The sequence below is a fragment of the Rhodnius prolixus genome, unplaced genomic scaffold, assembly GCF_049639745.1.
Source record: "Rhodnius prolixus isolate KJV_2025 unplaced genomic scaffold, Rpr scaffold_5, whole genome shotgun sequence".
Taxonomy (NCBI): domain Eukaryota; kingdom Metazoa; phylum Arthropoda; class Insecta; order Hemiptera; family Reduviidae; genus Rhodnius; species Rhodnius prolixus.
In genome coordinates, this window is record NW_027411624.1 from 12,516,062 (window position 1) to 12,531,002 (window position 14,941).

The 14,941-nt window shown below is 32.9% G+C and overlaps 1 protein-coding gene across 4 annotated transcripts in view; it reads left to right on the plus strand.

The window, feature by feature from the left end:
* Positions 1 to 14,941, plus strand: part of Tsp26A (Tetraspanin 26A) — a 252,225-nt gene that overhangs the window by 223,235 nt on the left and 14,049 nt on the right. For all 4 annotated transcript variants that reach the window (XM_074135415.1, XM_074135416.1, XM_074135418.1 and 1 more), the window contains exons 3-4: positions 7,571 to 7,644; positions 14,380 to 14,454. In XM_074135415.1, the coding sequence (XP_073991516.1) occupies positions 7,571 to 7,644; positions 14,380 to 14,454 (149 nt within the window). The remainder of the gene's footprint in view (positions 1 to 7,570; positions 7,645 to 14,379; positions 14,455 to 14,941) is intronic.

Below are 14,941 nucleotides of genomic sequence, written 5' to 3' on the forward strand. Positions count from 1 at the left end.
CTTTTTGTTAAGCTAATTATTAAAATTTTAAATGACAATTACGACATATTAAAAGTATAAGATGGAATATATCGTTATTGTGCCTCTGAGGAAGTTAAAATGGAACTGATTAATCTCTTTCTTCATGGTGGGACAACGACAATAACCAGTTTACTGTTAATGTCTCGAATTACATCGTTGCATTAAAAAGCAAAGTATGTATGAATATAAGAAGACGCCATTTACATTGTAAATATAAAGTGATTTAACTAAATTTTTATTACAATTTACATTAGAGTATGGAGTTAATCAGATTGGCTTCTGAAATAAATTATTCATTATTCAATGGCTAACAATATTTTGTCATTTAGTAGTGTTAATACTTATTATCAGCGAAATTCGTTTTGACTATATTATTTATACAGTTAGGAGTCAATAAAGTGTTCAGACATTAAAATTTAATAAAATTCAGAAAGTAGAGTTAATCGATTTGGCAAGTGAAGCATTCAAATGTGGACATTATAGTTGTTTTTTGCGCAGATTTAAATAAAGAATCAATCGTCATTGCTCTCAATTCTTATTCAGATTCAAAAATGTTTTTTAGGAAAAGCGTTTAAAGAATTTATTTCCAAGTTTCCCTAAGTTTTTCTTTTTTTACAATTTTCTCCGCAATATCACCGCAATCCACTGTATATAACCACCTTGTTACCATCCTTAGCAGTATCAGCTAGTCTCTTTGCAGCATTTTGAAACTCTCCAATTGTATAAGCGATTGCTAGTAATCGTAATTGTAATGCATCTTTTCATAAATAGTGTTGTATTGTTAAAATAATGAAAGTACTCATTTTTAAAAATTTAAACTATTAAAAATTGCAAGAGGGCGACAATATCGATTATCGAAGATTAAGAAGGTTTTTACCCTGGTTTCTCAGGTCAATTTAATAATATTTATAGTGGGTTATACGTCAAGCGTATTCTATTCTTAGATTCATCACTTCTGAAGATACGAATCCATGTACCAGCTTCTAGGAACCTCTAGGCAAATAGACAAGTTTAACCCCTGACAGAAATTCCCACCACAGGCAGAAAACATGCTCTTCAAAATCCATCAGATTTCTATCGTTCCAAATTAAAATCAACAAAGTAGCTATCCAGATATAAATCAAAATTTAACTCTACAGGGTCATTCCATGTCAAATCAACACAAAAAAAGACCATTTTTGACCTCACCATCTCGGATTTTCTTAAAATTTGCCACATGTGTACTATTGGTATAGACTTGGAAAAATATGAAATTTTACTGTGATATGTCAACTGGTTTATGAGTTACAGGGCTGTAAATTTGCCAAAAATGGACTGAAAAACAGGGAACCCCGTGTTTTTGAATTACTGTAGAAGCTTTCCTAATTGAGCTACAGACTTGGAATTGGTGTCATTTTATAGCATATATAATGCCCTTTCCTGTGATATGCGACACCATATGGGTTAGGGTAAATAAAGTTTGTTAAATTTAAATTTAAAATTTAAATTTTAAATTTTTTAAAAAGTACATATTTTAAAATTTTAAAATTAATTCCATGAATAGCTAGTAGTGTTATGAATCACTGGGCAAAATATTAATTTGGGACGACAATGGCTTCATTGTTAAAAAAATTTAAGACTAAAGCTCCTTTTCATGGAAAATATATTTTAATAAAATTAAAGTAATAAATTAATTGAAAATAGTAATAATGAATCAATGAATCATAATTAATAATTATTAAGATTTAAAATATTGATTTTGAAATCATTTTTAGAATTAATAATTATGATTACAGTAATTATTCATATTAATTATAATACATTATTTTAATGAAATTATGCAGTTAATCAAATTATACAAAAATAATTCAATTCAATATCTTTGTTCAAGAATAGTCTTCTTTGGCTGAGATATCAGCCTCTTTAAGTTGGTTTAAGTCGGCAAAGGGCCTTGTGATTGCGTAGGGGGTTCGGTAAAGAGACTGGCAGCTCATGCCAGTTTGCAACGACCCTATGAAAATCAAATTCAAACTTCACTACAACTTTTTGAGTGGGCAGTAGAAAACATCACCAACATAGACATTGCATATTCAACCCAGGAAGACTATGTTGAATCTGAGTATTTTTTAAAAAATCGGTTTGCTCAAGCATTGGCTATTAAAGGAACACAGCAATATCATGCTTTCATTCCCAGAAGTAAATCCAAAATATTGGTTAAAAACTTTTCTATGAACTCAGAAGCTTGCGAAATGGAAGTTTCAAAATTCCCTGATAAACTAAAATTAGCCGACATATCAGGTTATATCAGTGTAGTCTATAAAGAAACTGGTGGCTTGGATATTTTTTTAGAGAAAAATGAAGAACTTGATGAAGTAAAAGTAACTTTTCTTCATCCAGCTGGTCCCTCTAAATCATCTCGCATCCAAGAAATGCCGATATTCTTAGGGTCTCAGTAGTGGATGTTTTGATAAAAATTGATCCTGTGACTCTGACTGGAAGAACTTACATATGTCCTACTAGAAAGTGACGCATGTCAAACAAATGAAGCGTTTTCAAGCTTAAAATAATAAAGAGATCCTATTACTTAATAGTATGTTTTACTTTGGACTTGTTAGTGGAATTATTATTAGCATTATTGTATTAACATGAATTCAGAGTTGAATTAATCGGATTGGAGCTTTAGTCTTAATTTTTTTTAACAATGAAGCCATTGTCGTCCCAAATTAATATTTTGGCCAGTGATTCATAACACTACTATCTATTCATAGAATTAATTTTAAAATTTTAAAATATGTACTTTTTAAAAAATTTAAAATTTAAATTTTAAATTTAAATTTAACAAACTTTATTTATCCTAACCCATATGGTGTCGCATATCACAGGAAAGGGCATCATATATGCTATAAAATGACACCAATCCCAAGTCTGTAGCTCAATTAGGAAAGCTTCTACAGTAATTCAAAAACACGGGGTTCCCTGTTTTTCAGCCCATTTTTGGCAACTTTACAGCCCTGTAACTCATAAACCAGTTGACATATCACAGTAAAATTTCATATTTTTCCAAGTCTATTCCAATAGTACACATGTGCCAAATTTCAAGAAAATCCGTGATGGTGAGGTTCAGACCCCGTGTTGATTTGACATGGAATGACTCTACAATAAAAACACTTAAGGAAAAATGAACACGCACAAATCCGATTCGAGTAAATGACTCGAATTATCGTATAATGAGAGAGATAAAAGGAGGTTAGTTGCGTGTATTAAATGTATAATTCCAGAAATATATATATATACATTTTTTTTTTTTACATTCGCTTATATTTTCTCTAAACCTATTGTGAATTAGAGGAAAGTGCCCTCTCATATTTAGTTTTCTCATTTTTCAATTTTTCTTTCAATAATTAACATGATCTTGCCAAAAAAAGGTTGAAGCGTTTTTTAACCTTTACTAATTACAAATAATATTAGCATATTTAAAATGCTACATGGCAGCGCCATGAGTTAATTTAAGTTGAACATTTCCATTTTATTTATTTAATTAAACAAAAGCCAATTCAATAGAAACTTTTCAATAACATTTTCCATTTTGTTACGAGTAAATATTCTGGGTTGTTTTCTTTTTATTTATAATTACGTAATGCATTTTCCTTGTTCAAAATCAAAACGATGAGCTTTTCATGGCCAATAAAATTAATAATATTTTAACTAAAAGTGACTCTTTTCAACTTCCGCAGCCATCCGTCACTTCCGCTGTACAAGCCATGTCCGACGGCTCATAGTTTAATTTATTTTTGTATCTACTAGTATTATAATTTATAAAACAAAATTTTGTCTCCAAACGTTTCCATTTTATAGGTAATGACAGTTATTTCTTTTATTGCAAAATGTTTTTAATTAATATTTATTTAATTTTGTTGTTTTTTTAATGCTGATTTTAAAAAATTTCTTGTTAGTGAGACAACAGGAAGTTATGCATTCCAAAAAATGAATTTATTCTTCCTGTTTTGTTAAAAAATCTAAATTCTTTCATTGGCAGTCTTTGATTGGATGAGAACTTAGTCTAATGCTTAAATATGGCAAATTTGTTAAAGAAAAGTAATGCTCAATAACAGCTTTAAGTAGCCGGCACTGTTGTTGACAAGATTCATTTCCTCTCGATTTAGCTGCATGCCAATCTACAATGCAAACTATAACTGCATCCAAACCTGATTAGTGTTTTCCCACATATATTTAATGTTCCCTCGAACTAATCTCATTGAAAATTGGCTGATCAACTGACAGAAGTGCATTTAGCCACTTTTTCGCTCACATTGCCTTACCTTGCTTTTTTTGGTCTGAAATATTGTATATACAGGGTGTTCATTTTAAGACGGCTCAAATGCATTTCATGGCATAAACGGTTAATCTGGGCAAAAAATGGTAGAGGAAAAATTTGTTGCCCGTCACCTCTAGTTTCAGAATATGTGACTTGATTTTAGATTACTGCCCGCATACGCGGCTGACGCGCGACCAAAAGTGAGGGTTCGCAGTTGACCCCCATTTTTATATACACAGTCTTAAAGAGTATAAAAAGTAATGAAAGAAACCGGAAACCGCAATTCGATATTTTCAAAATTAAAGGTGCTAGGCCATTTCAAAATCTGGTATTTTTAATCATATTTCAATTTTTTTAACTTGTTATCAAAGAGAAAGAAGAGCACGCGATAGGTCATTTTTATGTATTTTTTCATCCCCTTTCTACTAAAAATATTGCCAAGGCAGTAAAGCTAGTATTTTTCTTAATATCGGGAAATAAGTCGTTTTCCGAGTGATTTTTCAAAGAAAAATCAAAAGTTAAGAGCTTTAGATGTTCTCAAACATACACAAAATGGCTAAAAAATAATTTTACATCTGTTACAAACAAGAAGGTTTAATAATTATTTGGTAATTTTGGGAGAGTTGCGTTTAATTACCAAAAAAATTGGAAACCTCCTGCCACATATTTAAGTGATGAATATCTTTCACGTAAAGATCAATCTTATTACTTAATTTATCAAATAATGCACTTTACTCAACTTGCTAGCCTAGCACCTTTAATTTTGAAGACATCGAATTTCGGTTTCCGGTTTCTTTCATTACTTTTTATACTCTTTAAAACTTTGTATATGAAAATGGGGGTCAACTGCGAACCCTCACTTTTGGTCGCGCGTCAGCCGCGTATGCGGGCAGGAATCTAAAATCAAGTCACATATTCTGAAACTAGAGGTGACGGACAACAAATTTTTCCTCTACCATTTTTCGCTCAGAACAACCGCTTAAGCATGAAATGCATTTGAACCGTCTTAAAATGAACACCCTGTATATATAATATACGTACATATTTTTTTTAATTGACAAATTTATCGTGTGCAACCAAATGAAATATTGACCAAATGTTCATCCTAGTCGACATCATTAAAATAAATAAATAAACTTTTACGGTGACCAATTTCGCTAAAATATTTTTGTTTACCTTTTTTGCACTTCCAAAAAAGCCTTGATTTCTTTTTAGCTTTTATCTAATAAAAAATACATTTTCGTTGGTGCATAAATATTTTGGTAGGTATTTTTGGAAGGCAAATGCATACAGTTTTGTTTGCATAATTTTCTCTCCAGGGGCCAGTTTTAATGCATTGCATATCTGCTCTTTTTGTTGGTTTGTTTTAAGGAATATTTTTTTCTTAGCTTTAAGGTTTTTCAATTATTTAAAAATCCTACCTGTAATTTGAGAATTGGAATTATATTCCGTAGCATGTATTTTATTTTCATTGTTTTTGCAGCGATTATAACAGTTTATTTCTTATTTTCAGCATGGATTTTTTTCTTGTATGATAATTGTATGTAAATAGCTCTCACATCTGTGCTAATTGGCCTTATTGTTCATATCTAAGTTCATAACATTGGCCAGGAATCTTCTCATTCTAGACAGTATCTTCTGATAGTAAACTCCACCGTGTATAACAAAGCTGTGTAGCCAGAGAAAGTCAAAAGGTGCGTTTGGAACAAACGATCTATAAGCCTAGAACTATTATTTAATGATCGTTTTGTGAAAACAACGTTGCTTTAGATGATCTTATAATGTACTTGTTACGGTTATTGTTTAGAGAAGTGGTTCCCAAACTTTTTTGACCCATGGACCCCTTTTTATAGTCAAAACTTGCCCATGGACCACTTTTTCTAGTAAAAACTTGCCCACGGACCCCAAGTGAAAAAGCTACATAAATGTATAGTATAAAAATTACAAATTTAAAAAAACATTTTGTTGAAGAAGTATTTATTGAAATTATAACTTTTGTTTAAAATAAAATTAAAAAAAATTAATAATTTGGACGAACGTGATGAGATGTTATGAGTGTATTTATATCCGGCTCAATGTTAGTGAGTAGCTACCGCAAATCCCCACGAGTAATCTTTGGTTCAGGTCTGCATGAAGAGCCGTTAAGTGTTCGACAGTGAGCAAGCAAACCTTCATCTCTATTTTGCAATTTCGAAAGATTTGGAAACTGAGAACATTCTCCTCTTCCCAAGTTTTGTTTTTACAGAAAATGTTTTGCAACAAGCACAGATATGACGCTTTTAGTTTTGATTAAATTTAATTGGTCACCTTGTTAGTTTCTAATTTCCATTATAATAAAAATGGATCACAGTTTTATTATTTTATATTGAACCTTGCGCGGACCCCCTGACGTTGTTCAGGGACCCCCCAAATCAATTTTAATTTTCCACGGACCCCTGAATGATACCGGGGACCCCTGGGGTCCGTAGGGACCACTTTGGGAACCACTGGTTTAGAGCATGCTGCTTACTCCAAAAGAACATTATCATGTTCTGTCTAGTCCAGCATAAACTCCTTTAAACCAGTAGAAATAAAAGTATTATAATTATATTAATATAATAATAATATTAATTGTAATAATAAGAAGGGAAGGGATTAACTATGAGGTTAAAATATTCGATCCCTACGCGGAGGTCCCGGGTTCGAATCCAGCTGCTGTCCCTTAGATTTTCTCTTTCTAGGAGCTTCTTACAGCTCACTGTCCGGTGATGGATTGTCTAGGGATGAGAGAAGACGGTCCGGTGGCAACCTCAGATGTTGATGCGCCTTAAATCATTAAAAAAATAATATGTAAAAGCTATAGATCCACGAGTAATTAAAATAATGTTCTCTAAGTGATGAGAAAAATTTGCTATTCTTAGACCAAAATCCTTGGCTTTCTCATTTTAAAACTATTTATTTCTCATTTAATTTCTAAATTGTTTTCCACTAATCCTTGAAATGGAGAAAAAATGTTTAATATTCGTCACTTCCTTCACAAGGATGCACAGTATAAATTTATTTATCATGAAATATTCTTTTAATATAATTTTAATAAATCAATTCAAAAAATGTGGTGGCTTTGTAACCAGGCTGTTGTTCGATTTAGATGGCAATGTCGTCAATTGGCTATACGAGTACATACTTCAGCTGCTATCCGATGCTCTGTAACCTTGCCTACTTAACCTTTACAACTTATTGTAATACATATGATAATGAAATTGAATTTGTTCACAGGGACTTTAACATTTATAATTGGCTTCACTGGATGTGTGGGAGCACTTAGAGAAAATACATGCTTACTGGCTGCGGTGAGTACAACTCATTACACTTCTTTTTTGTTCTTTAACTAATTTTGTTTATTAAAAGTGCTTTCTCTAAGTGTACAATCCACAGATATGTGAAGTACTTTGTTCGTTTTATCTTGGTAAAGAGTTAAGGAATCCTCGCAACTTAATTTATGCATGTATAGACTCAATTCTTTAAATATAATATAGGACTCAATTCTCTGTTTTAAAATGCGTCATAGAATTGCATCAATGAGCGCGTATTGCTCCGTTTTCTCTGTTTTAATTTAAATCTTCTTTTCTCTGTCTCTCTCTCTCTGAGATCACTATCACAAAGTTTGCTTGCGTTTTAGGTTTTTGCGTTTTTAAGTAAATAGTAGTTTGTAGGGGCGTGCTGCTCTTTGGATGAAGCTTACATCTTGATCCTTTATATCTTACTTTGGTTTTAACCGATTTGGTTTTTGAGGGCTTCTTTACGACTTATTGAAGCTATAGGTGTGGGTTATGTTAGACTGTTGTTATCCTTGATATGGTTGGGCTAAACCCCTTCCCAAAAAAGTCTCCTCTTCCTTTTTATTAATTATTTCAAAATATAGTAGTTTTGAATCTCCCATATCCATATCAGTCTCAATTAAAATCTATGTCAGTAACATAAATAAATCTGAAATAAATATTGTATTCTTGAAAAAATGACCAACAACATCAAAAATTTGAGAATCACGTTAATTTATTTCGAAAATAACAGTCAAGTTTGTATTTGAACATACGAGTATACTTGATCTTTACATTTAACATAGACTTCTGCTGCTTCTAAATTAGTTTGACTTTTTATGGTAGGTTTTAATTGTTACAGGAATATTCTGGTAGAACCTGAAACATTTTAATTTTAAAAGAAATTAGTAAAACTGTACATTGTTTTTAGGTGTTTGGGGGTGTTTTATTGAGCCCCACCAATTGAAAGACTTTTTGATGCGTTTCGACTTCTTGGTGATTGCTTTTAGATTTTTTTTGATAACCCATTGGATTACACCTTTAAACGGTTTCAAGTATTAGAAAATAGTAATGAGATGATTGAAATAGACTATAACAGATATGTGGTCACTATATTTACTATTAGCTACTTGTACAACCGCGTGTAATAACAAAAAAATTGAACACTGTATTAAGTTTTATAAAGAAAACAAGATTATAGTGATGCCGTCTACACTATAACAATATTCTCTACACTATATTTCTATTTGATCTAGTTTTGGTTCCAAACAATCGTCAAAAACATGTACAATCAACTACGATTGGCTATAACAGTTTCTATTACTTAGAGTTATGAAAATTTTTAACATTTTGAAATAGTTTTCTTTTACTCACTTTAGAAATTTCTTATTGTTTATTATTGTTTTAAAGATTGCCAACAAGTAGTTTTTTCTAACGTTATTCATGTCTGATTTTTTCACGCTTCTGCTGGCATTCGATAAGCTAGAAATACCAGAGATTTCTGTTGAAACTGTAACGGCTAAACTAATCACTCGCTTTACAGCAAGATAACTTCATGCTGCTTGGTTTTTTAAAATGAATTTGTTAAAACTTAGAATAGATAGTTAGGTGTTCGATGTTCCATTTATATTTTGTGTCTTTACTTGCTTTTCATTACTAATGCTACATTAACTTCGTGGACTTGGGCACTTATCAGTGAGGCGTGAACAGTGTGATCGGTTGAGAACGATAAAATCTAAGGACTCGGATCCTGTGACTCTATGGTTCTATTTCCAGGCCAATTCTTTTATTGGTATGATGACCTTCCAATTCATTCAATTTTTTCTTCCTTCCCCTCTCTTATACTGCAATGGACCCTTCTGGATAAGAATTACACCAAATCCATTACAACCCTTCTGATATGGGGGCGGACGTGGTCTAGTGGTCAAGAACGTGGCTTTATAAGTGGGAGATCTCCAGTTCCAATCCCGCGTAAGGCTACTTTTTATTTGATAGAACAAATTATTTATAATCAAGTATGAGCTTAGGCCTCCGTCCACGTCACCTAATTGGTAGCTGGACGTTAAGTCCCCGCCTTAAAAAAATAGGCGATTATTTTACTTAACCCATCTAGATATCTGCATCAAAACTCATTTTAGTTAGAAGGTCTGGTAGATCCAAGCCTTAGACTCAAAATAACAGAATGAAGAATGCAATAGAAATTGGCTTCTGTAAGAGGTATCCCGAAAAGAACTGTCAGAGAAATGGTAGATGCAAAGTACGTTATCCTAGATTGGTTCAGGAACGTGCTGTGGCATTTTCTGCTACATTTGATTCCGGGAATGGTCTTCCAGTATTTATTTTTCCTACTCTGTTCAAAGAACTTCTAGCCCAAACTTAGGGTAAGATTGGAACCCAGCTTTTAAAACTAGCCCCTGTTCCTCCTCTTGTCCTTCACCATAGACACAGAACTGTCGGGAGAAGTTTAAACCTACAGTTTAATCTAAATCTACCAGTGTGGAGGATCATGTTTTATGTAACTGTGGACAGCTTGTGAACATACATTTTTCACAAATGGAAAATTGTTTTTCTCCAAGCTATTTCTCAAAGTTAAGGCTTCAACTTTCATCTGTAGACTTTTCAGATTATCTTTTTTTTTTTTAGTGATTTTAAATTTTGAAAAAGACGTAGAACAATCCAAAAAAAACGTATATAATAATCAGTTTCACTAAAAGTGGCAGAAGTTTCATTGTAATATTCTTCATATGACGGATTTCGTTCGCAACGTTAGTGATATTATGTTGCACATCTTTTAGCCAGGTGGTTGTCATGAAAGAAAACGTTGCATTTCAAGTCGCGTGAGGACCACCAAAAAAAAAAAAGTGCAAATTTTAATAAATGCAATTTTGACTAGATTACAGTACCTTGTAAAGTGAGAGATAGCATGTGCAGTTTTTCCACTGCGTAAGCAATATCCATGGAATTCGTGATGCGTTTCCAAAAATCCAAAAAACAAACCCCCACCAATAGTGGAGTGGGTAAGATAAGCGGATGTATTGGATTTTATTCCCTTGTGAGAGAATTTCAACTATATTTTCCCTTCCGCATTATTATCGTAGCAATAAATCCAGTTGAAGCTTTCAACGATAATGAATATCGCCATTTTTATTCAAGTGAAATTTCTGACATCCGTTTTTCTCAGATAAATGAAAGGAAGACGCGTCGTATCGCTTTCTATCCCACCATTTTCATTCGCAGTTTAGAATAAAAGAAACGCTTATTCTCAATGTCAGTGCCTAATCCTCTTTCTTGCAAACACATTTTGATAATACAAAGGAAGAAAAACCCCAAATAATGTACCATTGTGCAGTATCTTGTTTTTATGTGTAATGATGGAGAGCTTGTGGACATAAATTTTTCGAAAATTTACTATTATCCCAGTTATTCTCAAAGTTAAGACTTCAAAACTTTCATCTGTGCACTCTGTAGGGCTATTCGCCAAAGCTGACTGCAGATTTAATCCGTCAAGGCCGTGGGGCTAAAAGGATAAATTGTAGGCCTATTAACCAGCCACTGCAGGCTTAGAAAACACATGCATCGCTTGGGCCTGGCAGATGATAGCCTGTTAGGAAGATGAGGAGGAAACGGCACTGCATGTGTTGGTGTCAGTGTGAGGGGCTTGTCTGGGCTAAGGATGTTACTTCTCGGGGAGGAAAAACCATGGCCTGAGAGCTTTACCCAGGAGTCGCACTCCAGAATTAAGAGTCTGATTAAACGGACGGGTCTGGAGGGTGAGCTCTAGAGAAGAGGAGCCACAGTAGATCCAAAGGGGTCGCAGTGGTGTAAGCCTTAAGGGCCGCCCTATTAGAATCTTATCTTCATCTGTGCACTTAGCAGATGCAAATGCATATTATCGTAATCAGTTAAAGTACTTGATTGCAAAGGTTTAACCCACCCACCTCCATTTGTTTTTCATGCAAATGTTGTGCCATTCTGAAGCAGAAAAAGAAAAACTTCTTTTTCCTCATTTTTCTATTGATATTATCGTAAGAGTATTAAAATTCTCTTATTAGAAAAGGCAAATTGTGTAAAACGGAACATTGATATGGTATTGTTGCTAATAAATCGTACAACTGCACCTGTTATGCAACAAAAATGCTTTATTCAAGTTTAAAAATAAACTAAAAAGTGTTGGCAAGAAGAAGAAGACTAAAAAAATGAATGAATTATTGGAATATAAACAAATAAATCGATTCGTACTCCATAACAGTAGAAAAGGAAGTTTCAATTAACTTCCTTTATACAGTCTGCACGCTATACACAAGAGTAGTTCCCTTTATTGATATTTATGGAAACGCGTTCTCATTTATGGTTACTACTTGTAGTTTTTATTGTTTCTTTTTTTTTCTCTATTTAAGGAGCATTAATGTCAAAGGTTATTGGCGCTCGGAGCATTTTTTTCTCAGTATCATGCCGGCCTTTTAAAAAAGCGTTTTCTGGTTACAGCCAACATTATGTCCATGAGCGGATGGTAAGATATAAGAAGCTTTTAGAAAAACAATATTATCAGTCCTGGCAACTAATTTGAACCTAGGAATTCCACATGAGCATCCAGAATGCCAACCACTTGAGCCAAAAACCTCTTCTCTAATTTCGTTTTTTGATAAAAATATTTGCGATTCAAACATTAAAAAGAATTTATCCGATAAAATAGAAATGTGTGGTTTTTTTGCCGATCTGTTCTTGCAAAAGTAAAGTAAAGTAATCGCCTATTTTTTCGGGGTTTAACGTCCAACTACCAATTAGGTGTCGTGGACGGAGGCGACTAGCAAACATACTTTAGTGTTAATTTTTTTTATTAACCATTAAATAAAATCCAAAGCCTAAGACCGGGAATCGAACCCAGTATCCCAATACATATTAGCTTCGCCGGTCTCGCCTCTAACCGCTCGGCTACCTCAGCCTTGTTCTTGCAATACGTTAAAGTAATTTAAAATTTAAACTAAGAATTATTGTTTACTGACGCTGCACCATGTTGTGCCTACGTCAAAAAGCTTCGTTACACTAACTATATGGCAATTGCCATTTATTATGACGTTGCTGTAGCCGAGTTTAAACTTAATATGTTTCAGCTTCTTCCATAGAAATCAAAGTTTCTACAGGACTAAGTTGATTGTGTTTTATAACAAAAATCTAGATGAATATTCTCACAAGTGACTTGATTAGGGAAGAAAACAGGAAATAATTGTGAAACGTGGGAACCGGAATAGAGGCCTTAGCATATAAAAACCTACTCCAAAGATGGCCACCGATCGTGTACACTCGTTAACAGGATTTGCTGTCATATATTCTGTTTTGTCGAAATTTATTTCCAGTCCCTCACTTTGCATATTCTTCCTTTAGCTTCCTCAGTATATGATATCTTCCTCATCTTGTGCAATCAGAACCTGATCGTCAGCGAACAGCAGGTTAGAGAGGTATAATCCTTCTTCAATTTGAATTCCCATTTTGCTACACTCTTTCAAACTCATGTCAAGGTGAATCTTGTACAGGAAACTGTATTTATGTTTACATAAATTGCCGCTAGAGTTCTCCACCGAATGGAGAATAAAGTAAGCTTACAGCCTGTGTAATGGCGGCTTACAAGTCTACAGTATGCCCATTCCTCTTTTATCTATTTCACGATTAAACAATACAAATTCTCAAGTTTTTTGCTTCTATTAACGATAATTGAGTAAAACATGAAGTATTATTCCAAAAGAAATATTATTTATCGTATTTTTAATGAAAAAAATTTTTCTTGCTTAATTCGAAAGTTTATCAAATACCTATGGGAGAAATGTTGGAAAAACATTTTTAAATTAATTATTTCATTGAAATTATTGAGCTTAAAGTATTGGCCAATCACAATGCAGTACGGTTGCTGGCGGTGGGCGGGTCATGCCTACCTCTTGAGTAGCCACGCCCCGTCCAATGATAGCGAGTCAGGGCTGGTTAAGGCGTAGTTAACAATGGTGTTTCAGTACCTTTTACTTATTTTTCTAAATGTTTTATTATTTTCTCATGTTTTATCAACTTTTTTTTTGTTTGAGAAATAATATTAATTTTACGTAGATTTTGGGAAATAATACCAACAAATTATTCGAGAAAAAAAAATATTCTCAGTTTCAAAAACATTTTTACCTTAATAAAGATTTTTAACAAATTTTGGTCCTTAATATGGATGACCTATTTAACCAAAAGAAAAACAAAATTTAAAGTGCAAAAAGAAAAAATTAAATAAAGGATTTGGAAGAAACCAAAATACGTGGTACATATCTTCATTTAGTTAAACATGTACCTTGTTAAAGTTAACACCAAGTTATTATACAATGTTTTGGGTAAACAGATAGCAAAATTAAATTAAAAGTTCGTTAATACTTGATTAAATCCTTTAGTATATATAGAATTCCCAGAGAGAGTTGAGCACAAACTTCTGTGAATGGAAGGTCAAGTTTGAAATTAGTAAATTTTTGCAAACAAAAGCACATTTAATGAACAATTAATATTAAAATGTAAATTAACTTATTCAGCAATACTGGTTAATTTGCAGTAAATTAATTAATTTAAAAGTATTTTCCTTTTTATTTTTAGTGTTTTAAAGCGAGATAGATACATTTTCAGTTCGTATTTCTGAAAAGGTCTATTTTAATTTTATTATTTAATTAAAACAATATTTTTTTAATTAAAATTTAAAAAAAAACCTTTGTTGTTATAATTAGTAATATGGCATTTCTATTTTTGTTGCAGTATGCTCTCTTTTTAGGTATTATCTTACTTTTAGAACTAACTGCCGGCATAATGGGCTTTATATTTAAAGACTGGGTAAGTTCGATTTTTAATTATTTCTTTTCTCTCTTTCATATTCTGCATATAGTAATTAATTTGGGAATACAAAGAAGTCTTAATTGTTTCTGAACGTAAGGATCGAGTCAAACGGCCTGCAGTCTACAAGGATCTACTGCAACTTCCTCCATTTTATCAACCATCCAGAGCACACCAAAGCCGCCTGAGAGGCGCTTCCGTCTAAGCTCGTTAAATAACGGTACCTCTTCCTCAGTCAAGCAAAACCTTCAGGCAAATGTGTCTTTTTAATTCTGCAATTTCCATTATCCTTTCACGGATATTTCGTTTTAGGATTTCCATCTTAAGTCATAACCACTTCTGCTTGGAGAAAAAAAAACTGTCGAGACCCTCTTGAAGATTCGAAGTAGTTGGTTTGCGATGTGTTGGTAAGCTGGCTTCACTTTAAGTCAAACTTTGATATCCAAACCTAACTCCAAAGTAGGGATGATAGATCGCTCCTTGTTCC